General features: G+C 31.3%; 1 protein-coding gene across 4 annotated transcripts in view; it reads left to right on the top strand.

Annotated features, from left to right (window-relative positions):
• LOC107445290 (Sno oncogene) overlaps positions 1-25,825 on the top strand; it is a gene marked incomplete at its 3' end in the record, with an annotated part of 238,655 nt that overhangs the window by 73,842 nt on the left and 138,988 nt on the right. For all 4 annotated transcript variants that reach the window (XM_071177940.1, XM_071177938.1, XM_071177941.1 and 1 more), the window contains 1 exon segment: positions 945-2,472. In XM_071177940.1, the coding sequence (XP_071034041.1) occupies positions 1,474-2,472 (999 nt within the window). In that variant the 5' untranslated portion in view covers positions 945-1,473.

Below are 25,825 nucleotides of genomic sequence, written 5' to 3'. Positions count from 1 at the left end.
CTGAAAACAGAGTATCTTCATATTTCGATATCTTAAAATAAAATAGTAGAATTGATTTAAATTTCTATACTTATAAAATTGCAATTTTTGCCGGTCATGATAATGTGATAAACATATTAAAAGCTAAATATACATTTACTCACCTCTTCAAATTTGCATTTTCTTATGTACTTGTATGTGTTTCATCGACCCATGTAGCATAAATGAGGCCTTTCATCTTTTTTATTTGATGATATATAACTATGACGGAATAATATTTTTAAATAACCCTTTTTATAGTTTCTAAAAACTATTAACAATTATGTATTTAAAATTACTAGTTTTTGTAACCCTAAATATATGTAGTGTTACTATTATTGCGTCTTTAATGAACCATTTAATTTTAGAAATTAGAATCATGAACGATTATACTCTTTATTTCTCTGTGATTAAATATATCCATTTTAGCAATTTTATCATTTCGGCCTGCCACGTGATTTAATCATCATTTTCATTTCGTTATTTATTTATGGATATTTCAGGCATTAATTAATTTACGAATTATAATTTTATAGACAAAAAGCTTTCACCTTCTTCTTTTTTTCTTCATAATTTATTATTAATTTATCAATTTGCAATAAAATATTTTTGTTTCAAAAGTAAAGGTACTATGGATATTTTTAAAACATGTTGCTGCTATAATTATCTATGTTTAATATTTTTGATAAATTTTTCGCAGAATAAAATCGTTTGAATTCGTTTTCCTCGAAATATGCAAATAAAGATGTTGTGAAAACCTAAAAGAAGAAAAATAAATGAACATTTATCTAACGTAAAAATAAAGTCTTTATTATAATGTGGTAATATAGTAGTTATTATTTTCAATTATTCATGCATTTTCAGTCGAAGTATTTAATAGCAAGTTTAAAATAATATTTTTAAAAATGTCTTCTAATATTTTGCAGGATGTGAAATCAAAACATTTGGAAAAAGCGCCAATCTCGCCAAAGAAGTGATTTTGTGAATAAACAGCAACCCGATCTCCTTCAACAAAGTTTACTTGCGGCGAAAGAATGGAGGATGAGTGATAGTTGGCACAGCCGCATGGTGCTGTTCCGAAATATTTAATTGTTTATGTATTGTGAAAACATCTTCTGTCGCCATAAATCCTACGTAGCAATATTACCTCACTTCAAATGGTAGCAAATCGGATGCTTATTGTTGTTTTCATCCCAGATATATGCAGTGGTGGGGAGGGAGGAACTCCACCAATTCAACAGCCATACCATCGCAGCGACCAGACGTAGACTGGTTGCCCTAGCTTTCGTTACAGACATAACAAGCGATAAGACGGAAAAGCGATGGTTGAATTAAAATGATGTGGACGATATCTGTCTGCTACGTGATCATTTATGATCCCAGTGTGACTGCTGCGCCCATGCCTGTCCACTGTCCGGCAAGTGGCACCTAAATTCCAATGAAAAGAAAAGTGGCATGGAAGCGGGCGGTGGTTCCAAGCGGTTGATGTATACACCGCATCTGAAAAAAGTTCTTAAAACATACCAGGCCTCTGCAACAAACAGTCTCCATGGCCCGAATACAGTTCTGGGCGTCTGGCCAGGATCTGAATCCGACGACACACCATCGGTCAGTCCCCCGAGCTCAACGTACCCCCTGCCCGCGACCGATACCGCGAAAGATCTAGCCAGTGGTTCCTCTGATTTATCGTCTGCTCTAACTAAATCCAAATCAAGTTCGTCTGCCGCTGGTTCCAGCAAGGATATCATAGATTATGACCCTTTCATAGCTCCACCACCTTTCCCCATACAGCAACCACCCATATTTACCCCACCTGATCAAAGTGGCTGTAAAAAATCCGAAACAGTTTTAGAAGGTGAGACCATATCTTGTTTCAACGTAGGGGGCGAAGAACGACTCTGTTTACCACAGATTCTCAATTCAGTCCTGCGAGACTTTAGTTTGCAGCAGATTAATAGTGTCTGCGATAATTTGTACATTTATTGCTCTCGCTGCAATTCTGCACAACTTGAAGTGCTCAAGGCGACACGTGTGTTGCCTTTCAATGCCCCAAGTTGTGGCCTCATCACTAAAACGGATGCCCAACGTCTGTGTGCAGCACTGCTGGATTGCAATCCTCCGATGTTCACCAAACCTGACTTGAAACCTGCCTTTCAGGTGCCAGTGTATCACGAATGCTTCGGAAGATGTTCGGGACTGTACATGCCTGATCTGTTTCTTCACCCACTAGATCCATGTATAGAGTGTGCCGAGTGCCATGGTTTATTGAGCCCCCAAAAATTTGTGTGCCATGTGCACCATCCTAAAGAGACTCGAACCTGTCACTGGGGGTTTGATGTTTTCAAATGGCGCAGTTATATCCGGTTAGAAATTGAAGTGGAAGAAAATGTGCAGTTTCAAGAAGCTCTGAAGGAGATGAAACAGCGTTTCGATATGATGTGCAAGAGAAAACAGGTATGCTTAATTTGTTTTGTTCTAGTCCACTTACTGTACTCTTGTCCACTTACATAACTGTTTATTTTACAATGCCTGTCAGGTCTCATTACGCACGCCATCCCCTGATTGAAAATACTGAATGTGTACACACTGTTGAAGAAGGACAGGGGTCCAAGCCAAATTTGCTACCGTTTAGCAGTCCCTTCACAAATTCAACTTTAGGAAAAATTGTAGTTCCACAAAATAGTTTTTCTTAAAAAATTTTTATTGTATCCCTTTTAAGAAACTATAAATCCATATTTTTGTATTGATTTTTTAATATAGTTTTTAATTTTCACAAATTATGTCTTAAATTTTCACAAAATAGGTACCTCTCAGTAAAACCTAGACAGACCCCATCATGATCTGTCACACCAATTATAATCCCCAAGGTGCCAAATACATTTTAAACTTGCAAATTTAAAAAAAAAAAAAAATTGTGCATATTTGCCTGGGGAGACTACGAGTTATACCTTTTGAGTTCGTCTGTTTCTGTGATGTTTTTTTTAGTTTCTCGCGGGCCACTGCCCGGAAATTGTCAAGAGTTGGGGATTATTCTGCCACAGATCACGACATGGAAATCTTCCCCCATTGAAAATATGAGCTATTATTTTAATGCGCTCAAGTAACACATAAAATATCCTACTCTTGATTCCAAATATTGCAATTTTTATTTGATGTCATTACAATATTGTACATTGTTTCCCACTTTTTGTTAAAATTGATTTTGACTAATCAAGTTAAGTGTCCATTACTGACTGCAATGTTCATTTTCTTCCGTGATCTCTTTAAAATTTGTTATGTGCAATATGGCACACTTTATTGCATATTGAGAATAATCCTAAAAGTATTCTCGGTTCGAGTCTAGACCACCTAGAAAAATATACCTCTGCTACTGTATGACACACATTTGAATTCTATTTTTTAAAATATGTCATAATTTGATGCCTCTTCCACAGAGATAAATGAACGTAAGAAATAGTTTTATAGAACTTAGTTTTTTGTCAGCTCTTAAATTGGTCTTCTGCCGTTAATTGTAGTCTTCAATTTATTCAAACAAACTTTTCAGTCTTGGTTTAGGAAGATTTCCGTATCTTGATCTGCAGCAGAATAATTGGCAAGTCTTGGAAACTTCTGGGCAGTGGGCCGCGAGAAACTAAACAAGAACATCACAGAAAGTGACTAACTCGAAAGGTGTAACTCGTAGAAAACCCCGGACAAACATTTACATGTTTTTTTTTAGTAAAAATTAGCAAGTTTAAAATGTATTTGGCAATTGTAGTTGACTCGACAGATCACGAAACGGAAATATCCCCCTTGGTTTGTGCGTTAATGTCATAATTTAATGAATACTTTAAATACGTCTATTTTGTTTTGAATGATGATCTAAAAATAGATAAAAATAATTTGATTTACTTGCACCTGGCTAACCGAAAAGTGCCAATGTTTATTTTCTTAAAACTCACTTTTGAATTTTGCTTTCTCTTTCAATGCTTCTTGAGATTTGAACTGGAAGACTTTAAATTCGAGCCTGAGATAGAATTTTTTGTACTAACACACTCATAATTTAATATGGCAGATATGGGTCAAAGTTTGTGAAGACGGAAGCTAAAACATACAAAAGAAAAGTGATATTAAATATGTTTTTCAGATTACTCACTTACGAACATAAGTGCATCATAGTTTTTGCATTTAATAAATTTTTTTTTTCGTTTAAAAACTGAATGAAACAGATTTATGTTTATTTGTTTAGTTTGAAAGTAGTTGTGAACTAGATCCCAAAGACTTGTTTCAGATAATTAGTCTACCTCCTGAATTTAACTGCCACTAGTTCTCTGTATTCCGACAAAGAGCCACTTAGAAAATATTTATGTTCAAATTTTTATAAAGCTGCACTAATTTTTCAATATCTTAAATATGTTTTTGGTGCGGGAGAATCACTGTTATAATGGTACCATTAGTTATTCGTTGTTTTTTTACTTTGTCGAAATACAAATAAACATAATTTTCTGTATTCCGACAAGGAGCCACATAGAAAAATTTTTATGTTCAAGCTTTTTTAAAGCTGTATTAATTTTTCAATATCTTAAATATGTTTTTGGGACGGAAGAATCACTATTAGTTATAATGGTACCATTAGTTATTCATTGTTTTTTTAAGTAAATATTTAAATAAAGTTTCAGTGCTTTGAAACCATTATATATAATATACTAATTTCTGCTCAAATTATTAAAAACTAAAAAAAAAACATGTGCCTTACAAATGTTAATGCAATGAAAACATTGATTTGTTTTGATAGCGTTATGTAACTAAATTTTTTACACTTTTTTTTTTAATTGATTACTATTGAGTTAAAAACAACTGTATAACTAATAGGCAAACGTTCAAGCAAATAATACAGAAAACTGAATAACTAGTTTAAGAAGTTTTACCACTGTTTATCAAATTAATTTCATTCAAATTATTAAAAAAAAAAAAAGCATTAAAATTCTACAAGAATCTTCGCAATAATATTTTTAAAAAAAAATTCCCTTAAACAACAAATACTTACATTTTTTAAACAATTGTAGTTCAAGGATTTATTTAAAAATTAAAAATGAAAGCAAGTAATTTATGAAAAAAAAAAATCTATATGAAACGATTTGAAAACATGCATTATTACTTAATTTTATTAAATGTAAAGAGCTTTGATTTGTTGTAAAAGTTATAATTTGTTGTAATGCTCATATCAAAAAGTAATTGTTTAACAGTGCTATAATTAAGATTTGTAGAAAGTTGTTTACTTTGTTTGATGTTTGTTTTATACCTTTACATCAGGGTTGCACAACCTATGACCTGTGGGCCAAAACTGGTCTCCGAGTGTATGAATAGGTCCCTGAACAGTTTTTAATATTAGTAAAAAAAATACATTAAGTCTCTTCTATAAAAATTGTACGAGAAACTCTTTTATTTTTATTTTTTACAGCCTTAGAAAAAAACCACTATATTAGAAAGTTATTTTTTTTTCAATTAATTTTTTTACTGGTTATTTTGTTCTTTAATTTACTTGTTTTAGTGTAGCAGTATCGGTACTTGATTTTAACCATTATATTTTCAAGTTTTATTTATCGTCATAAGTGTAGTCCAATTCCAACGAAAAGTATATTCTTGCGAATTTGACTTGTTTACTATGTCTAAGCACGTTACATTAAATCAGGATCTAATCTAAGGATGCCGAAAACTTTTAAGATTGCAGTTTTCTTACTCATGTTTGCCCCCAATAGGGCATTTTTTGTGCTTGTTCTTTTTGTGCTAAATATAAACACAATGCAGTTTTAAATTCATCTTTTTATGCGATAAACTTTCTTTACCAATAATATAATAAAAAAAAAAGAAAAAAAATACACTGTTGAAGTCATACAATGCAAACTATATAAAAGTGTAAAAAGTAGTACTACTTGTCTTGAACAATTCATAGTTTAAGAGCTCAGACCTTTGAAAGTTTGACTTTTTTTTCAAAGTTTTTGTTCTGTTTTCTATATTTTAAATATCAAAATGCTTTAATGCAATGTGGTAATTTGTTGAGTTAGATAAAATTAGGAAAGTATTTAATCAGTGATTTTATTATTTTTTCTACAGTGTTTATTAGAGTTTAAGATTTAAAGGATCAGATTAATTATTTCATGATATTACTATATCAAAAAAAAAAAAAAAAANCACATGTTGAACTATAAAAAAAAAAAAAAAAAAAATGTTTCCGGGAGAATTAATTTCACAACTCAGTGTGTTTTCAAGACCTTAAAGGTTAATGAAATACAATGTTTTGTATGATTTTGCCTTTATATAGTATATATATGCCATACAAGTATATTTCTATAGCAATATTGATAATTTTAAATTATTATATTTTTTATATGTTATTGGTATTGAATATTAAGAAGAAATACAATCTGTAACAATATTTAAATTAAGTTATTTTTAAAAAATTCAACTTTAAATTATCTAAAATTATGATGTAAGGAACACTATAACAAGGTGGGAAATTTCCACACCCCAGCTCGTCATTGGCGATCAAATATTTAATGCTGGCACGCAAGTTTCATCTAAATTTAAATTTTACTGTTTATGTTCTGATTACTGTTTTTTAGTGAACGACAAAAATACTGGGCCCTCCACTTTTTACTTACTAAAAACTATTACTTTTTGAAACATTGAAATCTTAAGAGAGTATTATTTCAATTCGATATTAATATTATTGTAGAACAGTGGTTACCAACTGGCGGCCTGCAGCGCCTTTTTTTGTGGCCCCCGTGAACTACAATATATTAGTTGTCATTTTTTTTCGGACAATTTTCATGAAAAATCTATATGGGTTTAAAATACTTTTCTTTCGTTAAAAAAAAAACCTAATTTCTTCGTTTCTGTGAAATTTAACATACCAATGGTGCAAAAAAATTTATTTCTCAGGTTTTGCGGAGAAAATATTTATTCAAGAAAATATTACTATTTGTAATTCAATACTTTTATTTTGTGCAACTTGTTAAAAATCTGACAGTAATATTTAATGTTCTTTCAAACATTAAACACACCTATATAAAATTTTGATAAAGTTGTGGCCCGCCATTTGACTGGTGTTTTTAATTGCGACCCCCGACCTCATGTAAGTTGGAAACCCCTGTTATAGAAGGCATACTTCGATTTTTTAGTTTCTACATTCTTCTATGTTTTGTCACTAAAATGTTTTTTGAACTACATTTGTTGTTATTTTAATTGTTTATTTTTTCAAGATTCTATAATAGTGGCGAGTTAAAATTTTAGTCTGGTTAGTATTGTTGGAACTGAAATTTCATGCCATGCCTTCATAAGGCAACATATTTTTAATAAAAAAAATGCTTCTTTTATATATATATCCATATAATTGTGATGCCACAATAGGCATTACATATTTCCTAGCTTTTAAAGTTTTTTAAAGCTAGGAAATGTGTAATGCCTATTGGGGCATCATAATTGTATTAAAAAAAAGTATACTTTGATCTGACAGTTATATGTATGAATGGGTCATTTATGATTGTGGTGTTAACACTCTGGGCACAATACTCACTAAAACAGTACAAATCCTGGCTTATGCTTATTATTTGGTAATAATCGCACGGACAAAAAAAAAAGCATCATTGGAAGCAGTTACAGCTTTTAAGAATTTTTCAGAAAAGATGCATCTAGTTGTTAATGAAGACAAGACCAATTATACATGCTAATTATTAAAGCTCCTACAAATTACAAATTTTTAGAAACAAGAAATTCTAAATTCAAACTTGTTGACAATTTCACTTATCTCTGTTCAAATATTAATGCCTTAAAAACTATAATAAGCACAGAAATAAAGAGACATATTATAGCAGCTAATCTGTGCCTTCGCAGCTGCTTAAGAACGTTTCTAAAGTCAAAATTGATTAAAGGATGAGCAAAAATAATGCTATATAAAACAATCATTAGACCTGTCTTAACTTATAGATTCGAAACATGGTCTTTAACTAAATCGCAAGCAGACCTGCTTGCTGTTTTTGAGAAGAAAGCCATGAGAATAATATATGTATCAATGAATGTGGATGGCTTATGGAGACAACAACATAATTAACTATATAGGCTATTCAAGGAAGCTGATATCAACAAATACATCAAAATATGTCACTTAAAGCTACAGGTCACATCTCTCGAATGGACCTCCCTTCCTTGACATTTAAAGATCTTCAATTACAAACCAATGGGAACTAGAGTTAGAAGTAGGCTTAAGATCAGATGGCTTGACTGTGGGGAAGAGGAGTTCAAAATCCTGTGAATTACTGACTGGAGAACAATCGCAAAGAAAAGAGCAGAATGGAGGAAGGTTGTAGGAAAGGCTCTGGCCCACAAGGGGTTGTCATGCCAATAGAAGGAGACTTCTAGAAAAATTATATGATAAATTACTGCTGTACATAAAACATGCAAAAAAAAAGAAGAAAAAGAAACTTTAAAGAGGGCCATTATTTTTTTATTAGTCAACTTTAATAGTTTAAACAACCAGACTCATAGATGGTCAATGTGCAGAAAATTCCAATGTTTTTCTGCCAATTTCTTAATAAAAGTTTTATTTTCATTTTTTTTTTAAGAATTTATCTCATTTTATTATTATGAATTTTTTTTCTTAAATTTTCTATTCACTTTACTTAGAATAATGTTTTTGTTGGAATCATGTGCTATAAATATTCTATACTTATATTTTTGATCATTTTACTACTCTGTTACAGAAAATATTTGGTCCGATTTATGTGTGTGCTGAAATTAACCCCTCATGATCAGAAGTAAATTACATACTTTATTTTCATTAAAAGGTTTGAGCATTCAGGCCACTAACCTTTAAAAGCTATAATTAAAGAATAAGTATTGCTGAGAAACATGGGGGTTATTTTAGAGAAATGCATTTTTCTGCTTTTTAAGTGGGCAAACTGCATGAAAAAGGTTTAAATGGAAAATATATTTATTTATTTCTTGTATCAATGCAGAAAAGCAACAAACAACGTTTTCATACAATTTGAACCTCTTATTTTATTATGAGTGATCACTGCTTAAGTCTTGTTCTCTACATTTAATTTTTTTTCTTGCTAAAGTGTATTACGATTAGAAAATTTTTTGTTTCCAGGGGTCTGTCCAGACATTTTATGAAAGGTCCTGTTTTTGTAAAATTGTGAAAAAACTACTTGCAATTTGTGAATATTAAATAAAGGTTAAGTCACATTCTTTCAACCAGGGTCCTGCTCTTATAAATTTGTGCAAATAGGGTTTGGTTATTGCTGAAAACTTTTTCAAGGAGTTTTTAAATTGTAAATAGATAACAAGATTATGCTCAACACTGTAAAGTATGATTAAAAAAATTAAATTTTCAAAAATAAACAGCAATTGCTGCTTCTGATTTAGAGATGCAACATACAAATATTTAGTATTTTATTTTAGCCTATACTGCTGAACGCAGAATATTCATTTCAGAGGAATAAAGGAAGAAGCGTCTGCCGAAGACAAAACCTAATTCGTTTACATCCATCTTTTTTTCTTCTCCCCTGTGAAGGGTTTATTCAATTAACAAAACAGTAATGAAGATGAACAAATTTGTGAAGGGTCCGATTAAAAGATAAATTATTTTGTGAAGGTCCTTTAATGGACCCAAATTTCTTCTAAACAGACCCCTGGTTTCACCATTCATGTTGTAGACATTTCTGCCTTTCATACAGTACAGAGCTACGTAATTCAATCTACATTTTGTTGGCAAATCATACTCTAAATAGGAATTTTGCAAATTAAAATAGTTCAAAATAAATAAATAAGTAAATATGTTTGTTAAAAATTTTTTTTAGACTTTTTACTGATATTTTAACATTAAATTTGTGTATTAACTATCAGGATAATTTTATTTGCTTTTATGGATTGTCATCATAACAGACTTCTACTACTGTATTTAAATGTCATTTTTGGTTAAGAAATTTTAACAAAAAATTTCTTTGTTACAAAAGCGTGGTTGGAATTCTCATAAAACTATAAACATTGTCTCAACATTAAGTCCATTGAACTACGCCTGAAAAAAGTATCTTATTAACGAGTTAATCTTTAATGAACAATTTTGCCCTATTACCTATTACACATTGGTTTGCGGTTAATATATACCAATGCGTTGAAATGGTAACACTGTTCCCTTCATTTGTAAAAAAATTGCATTTTTTAAAAACTGTTTCTAAATTTTGTCTTGCAATTTAAAGTGATGTACATGTTGTATGATTTCTATTCTCAAAATTTTTTAAAATCGATATTCAAATAATATATATTATTATGTCAATTTAATATTAATAGCAATAGAGGATCATACTGAAAACATGGGGACCTAATGTGATCCTTTAATGATCAATGTGCAGACTTTACCTTGCCACCAAAAAACATAAAAATTCCCAAATGTAGTGGAAGCAATTCAAGGGGTCAAAATATTTCAATCTCTACCTGTCCCTCATAAAACAAAGTGCTATTATAAAAAATGTAACAATATACGTTTTTAAAATCAGTCTATCCCTACAGCCAGTGTACATGCATCATTACTTTATAAATAGCGATGTCATTTAAGATAAATATATCCTTATGTCCATAAGAACAAAAATACATATCTATTATTAATACAAATCGTTCCACAGTAATATTTGCAATTTAACAAAAATGGTATAATAAGCCAAACTTCTTTTTTTTTTGCATTCTACAATAAGAACTTTGTCGGAATAGAAAAACCTCAAATAGAATGTTACTAGTAAATAGAATTAAATAGTGGAAAACGAGGTAATAAAAACAATAAGGATGTTGCCAGGTGAAGAAAAGAAAGAAAAAGATAAAACTCGTCTGCCAGTCCTCTAGGCTCTCTATACATCAAGTAATAACCCCTGCATCATTTCTTCTTATTTAAGTATGATCACTATAAAAGCAATGACCATTTCAAATGTGATTAAGGAACTTCCGTGCTGGAAGATAATACCATTTTTCAAAAGGGGCAGAAAGAAATGCGATTTTTGTATTCATTGTATATTTCCTTATTTTAATCGCCAGCTGTGTATTTTATATGGAAGGTTTTTTTTTCTTATCTTCCGGGTATATATATGCCTTAATCCGCACACCTCATTACTGTGTAATTGTAAAAAAGTAAAAACTTAAACTGGCCGAACCCGTTAACGTTAGAATCACTGTGTTTTTCCTTTTAAATTTTTGAAGTTGCGGGGTCACCGGGTCCCTCCAAACTATCAATTTCGCAATGTCGTGTCTTCCATTCCAGGGCTCGAAATGAATGGCTTTGTTTTAGACCCGGGGCAACTTAAATTTGACTCCGGACCACTCTGAAATAAATGACCAGTTGTCCCCCCAGACCAGCAAATGATGTAGAGAGATGGTAGTGATTTTTTTGGTTGTTTTGGTCTGTGTTTTTGTCACAAAATAGCATATTTTATTTATCAAACAACTTAGTTCATGTTTGTAAATTTTAATTTAACTTCAGGTTATTCACTTTACCAGGGGTCTGTTTAGAAGAAATTTGGGTCCGTTAACGGACCCTTCATAAAATATCTTTTTCATAAAAACTGACTCTTCACAAAATAATTTATCTTTTAATCCGACCCTTCACAAATGTGTTTATCTTCATTGTTGCTTTGTTTGCCTTCCCCGGGGGGGGGGGNGGGGGGGGGGGGGGGAGAAAGACGTTTCCACACAAACTAAGTTTTCCAACTTTCTCCAAGTTTAAATTCCAAATTTAGTATTCTAAGAAAATATTTCTACTTTTAAAAATATCGTGTGCACATTCTTATTGATATTAAATTATATATATTTTTTTGTAAATAAATAATTGATCAATTTATACTTATTCACAAAAATAATAAATAGAATATCATGTAAATAAAAATTAATTTCTGGAAATTTTTTTAATAAAATATTATATATTTAAGAATTTTTTAAGTTTACATAATGCGTAACAAATTTAAAGTGATACATTACTTAGTTTTGTTATTTGAATTATGTCAATTGAAATTATAAAAAATGGGAGTGATTTTGTTTCCATTGTTCGTCTGAAATGAATATTCTGCCTTGAGCAGTATAGGCTAAATTTTTGTAAGTTGCATCTCTAATTTAATAGCTGCAATTGTTGGGCAGAATCTTTACAATTCAATTTACAATTTAAAAACTTCTTGAAAAGATTTTTAACAATTTTTGCAATAACAGGACCCTATTTGTACAAATTCACAAAAGCAGGACCCTGGTTAAAAGAATGTGACTTAACGCTTATTTTATATTTACAAATTGTGAGTAGTTTTTTCANGGAAGAAAGGTATTGTTATTTCTGACCTTTCACAAAATGTCTGGACAGACCCCTGTTTACATACCTCTATTAGATTATTTTTATACGGACCAGTGAAAATCTGTAAGGATTTTTAATATCTCTTGGTTATTGCTCCTTTAAAGCAGTTACTAAATATTTTTCATTTTTATCAATGCACTCCATAAAAGAATTACTGTTGTGTAATTTTAAAGAAGGGATTAATAAAAAAAAGAGTAAAAGCGCACTCTTCCGGGGTTGGAAACGTTTTCAAGTTAACAGTGGAGCCGGACGATACATCGTGTAATCAGGGGTCTGTCCAGACATTTTGTGAAAGGTCCGTTTTTCGTGAAATTGTGAAAAAATTACTCACATTCTTTCCATCAGGGTCCGCTTTTATGAATTTGTTATTCCGTTATTGCAAAAAGAAACTTTTTCAAGGAGTTTTTAAATTGTAAATAGATACAAGATTATGCTCAACACTATAAAATTATAATTTAAATTTTGTTTATTTTTTTCAAAAATAAATAGCAATTGCTGCTTCTAAATTAGAGATGTAACAAACAAATATTTGGTATTTAGCCTATACTGCTGAACGCAGAATAGTAATTTCGGACGAATATAGGAAGAAGCGTCTGACGAAGACATAACTTAATTCGTTTACATTCATCTTTTTTTGCCCCCCTGGGAAGGGTTTATTCGATTACCAAAACAATAATGAAGATAAATTTCTGAAGGGTCCGATTAAAAGAAAAATCATTTTGTGAAGGGTTCGTTTTTAAGTTAAAATATTTTGTGAAGGGTCGGTCCGTTTTTAAGTTAAAATATTTTGTGAAGAGTCCGTTTTTATGAAAAGATATTTTGTGAAGGGTCCGTTAACGGACCCAAATTTCTTCTAAAGAGACCCCTGGTAATATAAGTATTTTTATCTTCATGATTTAATGAAGTATTCTCAGTATATTAACCTTATACTTAAGTGCTGGGCTATATAGCACCGAACCTTACTGCTAAGTATCGAATATATAATAATTATCGGCTAAGATAGTACTGTGGACGTTCTCGAAAACAAATTTCGAATTTGATAATTTTGTGATCATTATCTATAATGATAATTATGGATTATAGTAATGTCGCCAGGGGTCTGTCCAGACATTTTGTGAAAGGTCCGTTTTTCGTGAAATTGTGAAAAAATAACTCACATTCTTTCAACCAGGGTCCGCTTTTATGAATTTGTGCAAATAGNTAACGTAACTTACTGTAATATAAGTATTTTTATCTTCATGATTTAATAAAGTATTCTCAGTATATTAACCTTATACTTAAGTGCTGGGCTTTATAGAACTGAACCTTACTGCTAAGTATCGAATATATAATAATTATCGGCTAAGATAGTACTGCGGACGTTCTCGAAAACAAATGTCGAATTTGATAATTTTGAGATCATTATGGATAATGATAATTATGGATTATAGTAATGTCGCGAGTGTTGTATAATAATGATAATTATCCCTTTCGTCACGATATAATTATGAGTGTTGATCCATTTCATTCGGTAAGGAAAATAATTAACTTACGTAAACATATGTAAATTAAAGAGGAAATAAACAATAAATGCAATATATCGTGAAATATCAGTACTTTTTGAAGATCTAATAATTCAATAATATAACAATTTACTGCTGCGAAATATAGAATAATTGAAGGAAAAATTCTATATTGCCCAGCACTAAAGTATAAGGTTCCACAATTCTAAGGAACCCTAATTAATTTTACGTCAGATTTGGTTTGAAATCATTTTTAATTATTTACCTAGCTTACATAAATATCGTTTTAATTTTCGTGCTATAGTATGTAGCTTTTTTTTGCGTTTAAAATTTATTCATTAAATTAATTAGAGTATGTAATCTTCTTCCTCTAATATGTAAAAAGTCATTTTCTCAGTTGTATTTTTCCCCCCAACTATCAAAAAATAATCAAAAATAGTGAAAAAAATCAAAAAAAAAAAAAAAAATCTTTTGCATTTTCATGTTTTTCAAGTTTTTAACAATAACGGTCAGTTTAATTAAAATCGTCTGTTCAATTTGTGTTCCACATTATATACATTATTCGTGTTTTCTAGGATATTTTGCTTTTTATGGTAAAAACTGCGTATTTTGAGGAAAAATTTTAAATATTTTTGTTAATTTCATTAACAAAAATATTTAATTAACTCTCAGATTTTGTAAAGAAGATTTAAACTTTTACAATGTACGGTTTGTTATAAAATATTGTATGTTTTTGTATAACTAGAAGACTTTACAATCTTAGTTAACTTAGCTGGTAATATTTATGGCTTGATTTTTCGAGGGTAATTATAAGAGAATTATTTGTATCTCATCACAATAATAATAAATTTCAAATTAGGTAAATATGTATGTAAGATTTTCTTGTTTTGTGAAAATATCGTCTTATTTATAAAAGTTCGTCATTGTTAATAAAAGCATCCCACGCCCACAGACGATATTTAGCTCAAACAGTATAAATCACTGTTTGCAACTGCGACTCAGAATTCGTTTGATATTAACTGTTGGTATAATGCCATATTAGGAAATCCATAATACTACTTCCTATACCATATACATATTAATGGTCACTCTGCTATCGATATTTAGAGTTTCATTTTGCTATGGTTTTGACTGCATGGGTCAATACATGTCAAAATGCAGCTCTTATAATCAATGACTGAGTTCGACGAAAATTTTATAAGGAAAGTCTATAAACTACATTTCGTATATTAATGAAAATTAAGGCATTGAAAAAATATTACTAAGTAATACCTTCCCACAATGCGGTTGGAACTTCAAATACCGTCAATTCAATTATAACCACTTTGCAATTGATATTAGAGTTACAAAAATTAAGCATTTCGTCTGCTTTTATGTATATTACATTTCTCTAACAAACATTGTTTAAAAAAGCTACTGCAACCGATACTTATTGTAAAGTAAAAACTGAAATTAAAAGAATTAAAACAAATTACTTCGTTTTTTTTTTCTCTTGTCGTCTTATCGTCTTTTTCAAAATGCTCACAATGAAGGCATTAAATGTATATTTCGCCCTTAAGTTAACCCCATTTTTCAGATAGAATTTTTACCGTGACTTTGACTTCATATGGTAGTAAGACTTGAAATAATGGAAGTTAAACATTGTCTTCTTTTTATGACTAAATACAACTTCCAAGCATCGTTTGAATTTTATTCTCTTTCTAGATAATATTATACATTGCATATGGGGAATTTTACTCTAAATATCGCCAACTGTATCGTTATTTTCACCATTTATGGAATTCAAAATATCCCCTCTTCTCTCTCTTGATTCTCTGTTGAATATTTGTGAATTTAGCGTTAAATATTGCTGACAATATTTTTAGGGAATTTAAAAGGGATAAAAAACAGTAAAAGTTGAAAGAAAGAAAGTAATGTTTATGCTCCTTTTCTCACTAACGTAACTCCAAATATCGTTTGAATTGTGATTAATCTCCAGACTATATTTTGTGTTGAATATGAACAATTTTGTGCTAAATATTGCTGATACAATCAGCAATATTTAGCACAAAATTGTTCTTATGAAGGAAATTTAAGGGGAAAAAGTCGAAATAATGAAAGTAATGTATATTATCATGTTCTTTTTCTCACTTATGTATTTTAAAATATCGTTTGATCTACATTCATTCTCCTGACGATTTTTTTGTGTTGCAAATAAGGAATTTTAAAGCAGACTATTTTTTGAAGGGAATTTTTAAGTGAAACAACTGTTGCCCGGACTTCGTATGGTAATAAAAGTTGAAAGCTATGTTGGAAGAAAGGTATTGTTATTTCTTCTTCTCCTGAAACAACTTACGAGTATTCACTTCTAGGTCAATTCTGACGTTCGCCAGACAAGATCTCCGTACGCTCATAAATACGTGCTTTACGTGAACGTAAAACTGCTGGAGCATAAATATCAAAAGTTGCTAATACATTCGGCTGCGCAACTGTGCGCATGCTCAATCGAACGAAACCAAAAGAAAAACTAGCGCAAGCAGAGAGTGGAATCATGGGAAAAAGAGGAGGAGGAAAGGGACGGGATGGAGAATAATAAAAAGTACATAGTAGAAAAACAGAGCGCGATAGCTTGAATTTATTAGAAACTTCGTATTGGAACTCGTGTAGCGTTGTAAAAACAGTGCATGTTGGCTGCGATGGTTGATGTCCTAAAAGGGATTTGCATTTTTTTTTCGTTGTGAAAGTTGAATTAAGCATCGCATAAAACAAAAATTTAGGCATATTTTCTTATTTGAATTTCAAATCAGCGATAACAAATAATGTTGAGGATTGTGTAAAATTTTTTTTTATTGCAATAAGAATGTTTTTTTCCTTCGTATATATTATGTCAAATTTTCGAATATAAAGTTAATTTAAAAGCATCTTGAAATTATCGCATGCAGCTGCTAGTTTAAATATTTACTAACTTTTGCAGATGATCTAATATTTGCATTAAAACCAGGAAGTGACCCTGAAAGCATATTCACTTTTATTACGTAACTTACTACTATTATATAATATACACACGAAAGTAAATTGATTCGTGTGATTTTTTTTTCCGGCTTCTTTTTTTTATTTTATTTAATCACTGTTTCGTGAAAACTAATCGCATGATATGTTTGTTTGATCGTAGATGACTTAAAATAAGAATCTATTAAAATTATATTTAAATTGAATTTTGAATAGGAAAAACAACATGACAGGATTGATTCTAGAAGATTTTCTCTAGAGTTGATTATCTTCAGATAAATAAGTGTTTAGAACAGGGGTTCCCAACTCACACGAGGCAGGGGGTCGCAATTAATAACACCAGTCAAAAGGCGGGCCGCAACTTTATCAAAATTTTATATAGGACTCTTTTATGTCTGAAGGAACATTGAATAATACTGTCAGATTTTATCAAGTTATACAAAACAAAAGTATTGAATTACAAATTAAAATGAGAAGTAGATTTCTAAAAATATTTTATTTCATATTAAAAAATTTTGCCCACAGAATTAACAAATGTAAATAAATTCTTTCAGAATGAGTGGTTTCAAAAAGTTAAATCAGAGAATTTCTTTGAGAAAATTTCTGATACACACATGCTAAATTATATTCACAAAATACAGAAGAAAAAAAGTAACGAAATAAGAAGGTCGACATACACGGTTATTTTGGTATTTGAATAAATATTTTCCTGGTTGCAAAACCTGAGAAAGAAATTTTTTTGCAATATTTGGTATGTTAAATTTCACAAAAGCAAAAAAATTATGTTTTTTTTNTTTTTTTTTTTTTTTTTTTTTTTTAAACGAAAGAAAAGTATTATAAACCCATATAAAGTTTTATGAAAATTGTCCGCAAAAAATGACTAATATATTTTAGTTCTCGGACCACAAAAAATGACTTCTCGGGCCGTTAGTAACCGCCAGTTGGTAACCACTGGTTTAGAACAACCAGGCACTCCATGGTTAAAAATTAATAACAGAATCTGTACAATGAAATAATATATGAAAATGAAAAACTTAAATAAAATGAAAAACTTTTTGCGAACACAAAATCCCAATAATAAAATTTTCTCTACGCAATTTATTGACTCTTGTAAACAGTTTCAATCCTTCCGCCGCTACGTAATAAATCACCGTTTGTCTCATTGTTGATTCAGGACTTCAATTATTCAAAATTAAAGGCTGCGTCGTTAAAGACAGGGCTAAGAAAGCCCCTTTTAAGCCCCAACCTAGGTGGGTTTTATTGTGTTCTTTTGGGTTCGATCAGATTTTTTTTGAGAGGGGGAAGAAGGGGCAAATTTACAGTGTATTTTAAAGATGATAAAATGATTTCATTATTAAATCTATAACAGCATTAAGCGTTAATATTGGAAGTTACGAATGCTGAACATAAAATTTATTTTAAAAAGCTATCGAACAAATAAAATCATTATACAAATAACAAATAAAATCATATTATAATTTTGATGTGTTGGCGTCTATGTCAGAACGTACTACGTATGGCACGTGTTTCATTCATACGTATATATATATANTATATATATATATATCAGGTGTTTTAAGAAACATTTTGTGAAAGGTCCTGTTTTTACAAAATTTGTGAATATAAAATAAGCGTAAACATAAAGTCACATCACATTCTTTCAACCAGGGTCCTGTTTTTGTGAATTTGTTTAAATAGTGTCCTGTTATTGCTAAAAACCTTTTCAAGAAGTTTTTTAAATTGTAAATAGATACAAGATTATGCTCAACAATTGGTACTTCTAAATTAGAGATGCAACATACAACTATTTGGTATTTAGCCTATAGTGCTCAACACAGAATATTCATTTCGGACGAAAAAATGGAAACAAAATCACTCACATTTTTAATTAATTTCAATTGACATATTTTAAATAACACAACTTAGTTATGTATCACTTTTAATGTGTTACGCATTAAGTAAACTTAAACAGTTCTTAAATTTATAATGTTTTATTTAAAAAATAGCCAGAAATTAATTTTTATTTACATAATATTCTATTAATATAATTTTATGAATATAAATTAATCAATTATTTATTTACAAAAAATTAATTATAATTTAATATCAATAGGAATGTGCACACGTTGTTTGTAAGAGTAGAAATATTTTCTTAGAATACTACATTTGGAATTTAAACTTAGGGAACTTGGAAAACTTAGTTCGCTTCGAACCGTGTTTCTTTCACCCCGGGAAGGGTTTATTCGCTTAACAAAACAATAATGAAGATAAACAAATCTGTGAAGGGTCCGATTAAAAAATAAACTATTTTGTGAAGGGTTCGTTAACTAACCCTAATTTCTTCTAAACAGATCCCTGTTTATACTCGAACCTATTACAAATGGCACCAGTATTGTCGGTGAGGAACCACTGCAATACTGGTGCCATTATAACACTATACAGTCAAACCCCGCTATAGTGAACCTTCAAGGGACCGAAATTTTGGTTCACTATAACCGTGAGTTCACTATATCCGTTATGCGGGCAATTTAACTAATGGCTCATTACTCTTCGTCCTGCTTACAAAAAAAAAAAATTAGTAATCTTTAGTTGATGAGCAATCCTGACAGAAAATGCATACTGATCCCACTGACACCTTACAGGTGCATTATCTGCCAGGGTTGGAAATATCTGTTAGGTTTGTTTAGGGATGGGAAAGTGAGATAAAAGAAGCTTATCGCTAAATTCCCCTCTATAGATGGTTTTAAAAATCGGTATATGTATTTATTTTAAAGTAAAAATTTCAAAATTATTATAAAAAAAATGAGGAATAAAATCAGTTGAAGACAGAAAAAAGTTCATTATATCCAACTTCTTCACATTTTTGGTTCACTATATCCACAAAAAATAACATTATAAGTGTATAGCAAGGCACGGGACCCTAACATTTCGTTCACTATATCCGGGAGTTCACTATAAACCGTATTCACTATAGCGGGGTTTGACTGTATAAAGTTTTTAACGGTATGAAGGATAACAAAGTTGAAACGATTCAAAAATTCCATTCAAAGTTACCAAACTCGAGTCCTCATCCCAGGACATAGCGGAAATCAATTTCCAAATCTTAAATAAGAACCTCCCATTTGGATTGCAGATTCTGCAAAAAAATAAAATTACTCTAATTTTATCTTGCATTTTGGTTCACAAGTGGCACTGTAATCGCAAAATGAGAATGTGGTACAAATTCTTTGAAATGGAAGTATCTAAAAAAAAAAAAAAGTTCTAAATTTCTGACACTAAACTCAGTTCCATACCAGGGAGCTTCTCTAACATGAAGGGGTAAGGTTAAGGGATTGTGTTTGGTATCATTCCGATTTTTGATCTGTTGATTCGATTCATATTTCTTCAGATATTTGTTTATTTCCATACTTTTAGGACACGCTATTTTCTCTGAAAAATTGCTTAATGAGGTCATAGACTTGCCGTCAAATAATTTTGACTTCTTGATAATTGGGAAAATAATAATACTAAATACTATCAACTCAAAACTCTTTATTTACATTGAAAAAAAAAACATTTTGCAATATTTCAGTTATACGCGTAATTCAACTTTCAAGTAACATCAGTGTGACTTCTGTCGTTGCACACAATTACAAATGATTGACAAATAACTTATATGTATTAGTTTGTAAGATGTTAGTTTAAGCAGGACTGTTAATTTTTTTTTGCTCGTTATTTATTGTTAGCTTGTTTTTTATGATTATTAATTGTTTTTTAGCATTGATTTTTAATTTTTTTTATTAATAATTGTTTATTATTTTTATTTTTTGTGAATTTTAATTTAATTGTTACATATGCTTCATAGTGTAACAACAATTGTGATCGGTGGAGTGCCCAAAATATTGTGTCGCGTGCCATGAATGGCACGCGTGCCATTGGTTCGCCATCCCTGCCCCATATCAACCTTGACATTTATTATAACTTGAGTTTTGGCATTTATGTCTGAATCTGCCACAAATGGCACCTGTGTGGGCAGTGGGTAACCACTGCAATGCATTTCTGCTCTTCAAATAAAATAAAAATAAAATTACATTTTGCTATTATTTATTCCAATCGTATAGTTCTTTTATAAAAAAAATATTTTTTTTTTTTTTAAAAAAATATTATTTCGAGATGTTTGCATGCGTACCGCCATTTCTGAACCCCTGCCAGGGGTCTGTTTAGAAGAAATTTGGGTCCGTTAACGCACCCTTCACAAAATATCTTTTCATAAAAACAACTTCACAAAGTATTTTAACTTAAAAACGGACCCTTCACAAAATATTTTAACTTAAAAACGGACCCTTCACAAAATGATTTTTCTTTTAATCGGACCCTTCACAAATTTTATATCTTCATTATTATTTTGTTAATCGAATAAACCCTTTCCAGGGCAGAAAACAAGAAAGATGGATATAAACGAATTAAGTTTTGTCTTCGGCAGACGATTCTTCCATTATTCGTCCGAATTTAATATTCTGCGTTCAGCAGTATAGGCCAAATACCAAATATTTGTATGTTGCATCTATAATTTAGAAGGAGCAATTGTTGTTTATTTTTTAAAATTAATTTTTTTTATTACAATTTTACAGTGTTGAGCATAATCTTGTATGTCTATACAATTTAAAAACTCCTTGAAAATTTTTTTNAATATTGTGTCGCGTGCCATTTAACCAATGGCACGCGACACAATACGCGAACCAATGGCACGCGTGCCATTGGTTCGCCATCCCTGCCCCATATCAAACTTGACATTTATTATAACTTGAGTTTTGGCATTTATGTCTGAATCTGCCACAAATGGCACCTGTGTGGGCAGTGGGGAACCACTGCAATGCATTTCTGCTCTTCAAATAAAATAAAAATTACATTTTGCTATTATTTATTCCAATCGTATAGTTCTTTAATGAAAAAAAAAATATATATATATTTTTTTTTAATTAAATATTATTTCGAGATGTTTGCATGCGTACCGCCATTTCTGAACCCCTGCAATATAGCTCAGATCTTGAAAATAAAGGATCAAGTTGTGCTCTTAAATTCCGGATCTCATTATTCGTTAATGTTAAAGTCTTCCTCATATGTTGGCACCAGTTCTATAAACGTAACGAAGATGGCACGCATACCGTTTGGGAACGCTGCAATAGCTCAGTTCTCTGAAATAAACGATTTAAACTCCTCGTTTTCGGTTTTTTAAGTTGGCCTTTTCGGACAGAAACCTATCTTTCCTTATGTTTTTATGGTCGCGTCAAGAAAAGTTGAAGCGATTGAATGGCTGCAGAATGACGCTGCGCCTTCGCAGCAGGCGTCCATCTTCAGAGTTTTTAAAAACTTTTATTTATCTCAGCCCTCATTAACTTACTTTTGGTGAGAAAATTTCTTCAAAAATTTCCTCTCAGATCGTAATCTGAGAACGGTTTCAATTACCCTTTTGGCGACGGTTTTAATTTCAGTTTTCTTGATGCCAAAGCATTCTTTTTTTGACTGGAAATTATATTCGCACCCTCTCCTTTTTTCTTCTTTTTTTTTTATGTTTCTTGATGCTCCACCTGCGTTTTACGACGCTATTTCTTAATGTCTATCATTATTTTTTCGCAGAGATCTCAATTTTACGCTTTGCTTCGTCCATTTCGTTGTGACAATTGTCTTGAAAGGAATGTGACCTTTTTTTAAAAAAAAATAATAATAAAATAAAATAAAATAAAATGAAAAATTTATCATGTAGAGCACTTTCTTTACTCTCTTTGCAAGCTTCTTTAGTTCTAGATTTCTGTGCTTAACGAAATTTTTGTAATTGCTTACATTTGTTCTGTGTTTACGTCAGTAGGTTTTTGGAAGTTTTGACGTCTCTAGTTAGAGAAATTAAGCAAATTACAAATCCTCCGAATTTTACGTCATACAAGTCTTCTTCTTCTTTTTTGTTGCTTTGACTAATTTTTAGAATTTTAGATTTGTACTTCAAACGAAATATGTAACTTTGCATAAAACAAAATTGATGTTCTAATTTATTGAATAAGATGCTGGTTGGTTCTAATGCCACTTGCCACACGGGCAAGCCTGCTTGGTGAAACCGAGCAAATTTAAGGCAGAGTGTGCGATTCTTGTTTTTCAGTGCCGTCATCTATGGCCAAGAATTCGACTTCGCCACATCATACGTCACACCTGTTTATAAGGCTGACCCATTCATACATCCATTCATTCATCCACAGATCGTAATTTTGACCTGAATCAGAGAACGATCGATCTCCAATCCAGTACCCCCAGCGGTTTTGATTTGTTATGGGAACATGGAGGACTTTTGCGACTCGACAGATTTAACGTGCATCAGTCACTTTACTACACGGGGTTCGACGTTCGAGGTTCGACCCCACGAACTCTCGGACATGGGCCCAGCGCCTTACTGACCAGGCTATCCCGACATTTTGAATAAGATGTTAAGAGTCGTGGTGGCTCAGGAGATAGAGCTCTCGCCTCCCAATGAGGTGACCCGGGTTCGATCCCAGCGATAGCTGGCCAATTCGAATTCCGCACCCGACTCGCACCGATCACAGTTCCGACGTAAAATATCCTCAGTGGTAGACGGATCAGCGGTTACAGTCCTCTTGCTGTCAGGCTAACCGTGAAATGCAGGCTAGTTGCATTAAAAAGTTCTACACGACAGCAAATTTCTCCCAATACTTGATCCAGGAGTTAGTTCCCATTGTCTTCTGGGTTGGGTTCAAAATTACAAGGCTACGGAGTTGAACATTAGTTGTCCCAAAATTGGGTCGGCTGTTCAACGACGGTTATGAAATATTGTATATATATATATAAAAAAAATCAGATGTTGAAACTCTTTGAGAATTTTTTTTTTTACTTACTTATGAAACTAAAAAATTTGCAGATTCAAAAAAATGAAAATAAAGTCATTTTTAGTGGCTTACATAAGCAAGCCACTAGACCTCTCCTTATTCTCTTCCCCTCCCCCTCCTTTGCCGGAAGAAATCACAAACCTTCTCTCCCCTACGTACTTCCGACTCGACTGTCATGTTAAAAATTATCATATTCAATTCATTAATATATTATTTTGCATTATTTGTACATTGATGTTGAGTAATTTGCAAGATGTAGGTGCTTTGGGATCAACAGGGTTAAACACTTAAAGCTTACTGCACACTATGTAACAGGATGAGTAGCGAGTTTAAAAAGTGCTTAAATGTGCTTGTTTTTGATTTTGATTTTTTAAAAGCCCTTAAAGGTGCTTTTGTCATTGGGTGTTTTTAAAAAGTGCTTAATGTTCCCTTTTTGAAAAGGAGATTTTTTTCTTCACTATTTCGATTTTCGCCTCGTATTATGCAAAAGCGTACTTTTCACATTGTTCTGTTCAACGTTTTCACAATTCATTCAACCACAATCTATTCCGGCTTTCCGTCGGTTCATAGCGTATGAAAAGGCCAATCATTTTATATGTTTAATGAAATACTTGCGGGACCGCATGTGCGTCTACTGAGCTGGGTTCGGTGAGATTATTTCACTAACATGTGCAACTCTGCTGCATTTTTCAAGATATTCTCAATTTCAGACTTCATTTTCCACCCTCTGATATCGAACCGAAAAATATCTTGATCATTTTATTGTTGCTAATATAATCAAGAAAAAGCAGGGCTCGAAAAACCGCCCGTCCTCGGCGGTCAAAAATTCCCCGCGGACAACAAATTTCTCGAATCCAACGTCCGCGCGGACGGCCATTTTCCCGTTAATGTTCGTGATATATTTTCAATTTTTGTTATCTTACAAGAGTCTAGCGCCTCACTTCTAAAATGACCCTCTAATCTCGATATACAGCAACATACTGCGCATGGTGGAATTGATGTTTTCTCTGTCTGGGAGTACTGCAGCGGTTGAAAGGGGCTTTTCAGCAATGAACTTACAGAAAAAAAAAAGAAAAAGAAACATTACGTACTGGTCTTAAACAAGAAGCGTCAACCGCAATTATGAACATCTACCTAAATGAAAAACCTCTTTCAGATTTCTGTGCAAAAACCTCTGTAAATCATTGGCTTGATTGTGGAACTGGCAAACGTCGTATTTGATTCATTTAAAAAACGCAGTACCATCGGATAAATTGACATGATAATTGACAGATAACTTGACCTTTGTTATTTAAATTATTTCATTAAAGAAATAAATTATTTCATTAAAGAAATAATAGGTTTTACTATTAGTAACCTAGTATTTCTTTTATTACTGTATAATGTAATCCTAGTATTTGTAATCCTAGTAACTACTAATTCATTGTGCAATTTATATAAATGTTTGTAATAAATAAGAGAAAATTATATTTTTATTTATTTAGAAGCAACGGGTTAGTTTCAAAGGAGGACGGGTACATTGTTGAACAAGCCGTCCTCGGGGACGGTTAAAATTTCTGAGTTTTTTCGAGCCCTGAGAAAAAGAGTTCTTCGTCAGAAACTAGTTATTTTATCATGATCATGAAAAGTCTTTGAAAAATTATTTTTTATTTAGTTAATGTATGTAGGGCTAAAAAATATTTTTTGAGTGCTCAAAAAATACTTAAAAGGTGCTTATTTTTCGTTGAAAGATTTGGCTACGTACCCTGTATAAGGTTTTCAACAGAGTGTTTGAAAACTGTTAATTTTCTCAAGAAATTACGCATCGGTTTAAAAATGCATTAGGGACATATTTTCAAAAGATCCATTCAAGCGGGTATCAACTTCAAAATCTTAAATAAGATCCCCTGATTTTTTACCCCTGAACCCCTGATTGAAGACTTCGATCCTGCAGAAAAATAAAATTACTCCAATTTTACCTTGCATTTTGGTTCATAGGTGGAACTGTTGTCTCAAAATGAAAATTGAGTACAAATTATTTAAAATGAAGGTATCTCGAAAAAACAAAAATAGACATGTTAAATATTTAAAAAAAAAAAAATCTATTT

This window comes from Parasteatoda tepidariorum, chromosome 2, assembly GCF_043381705.1.
Source record: "Parasteatoda tepidariorum isolate YZ-2023 chromosome 2, CAS_Ptep_4.0, whole genome shotgun sequence".
Taxonomy (NCBI): domain Eukaryota; kingdom Metazoa; phylum Arthropoda; class Arachnida; order Araneae; family Theridiidae; genus Parasteatoda; species Parasteatoda tepidariorum.
Note: the sequence above shows the minus strand (reverse complement) of the source record. Positions and strands in the feature narration are given on the sequence as shown.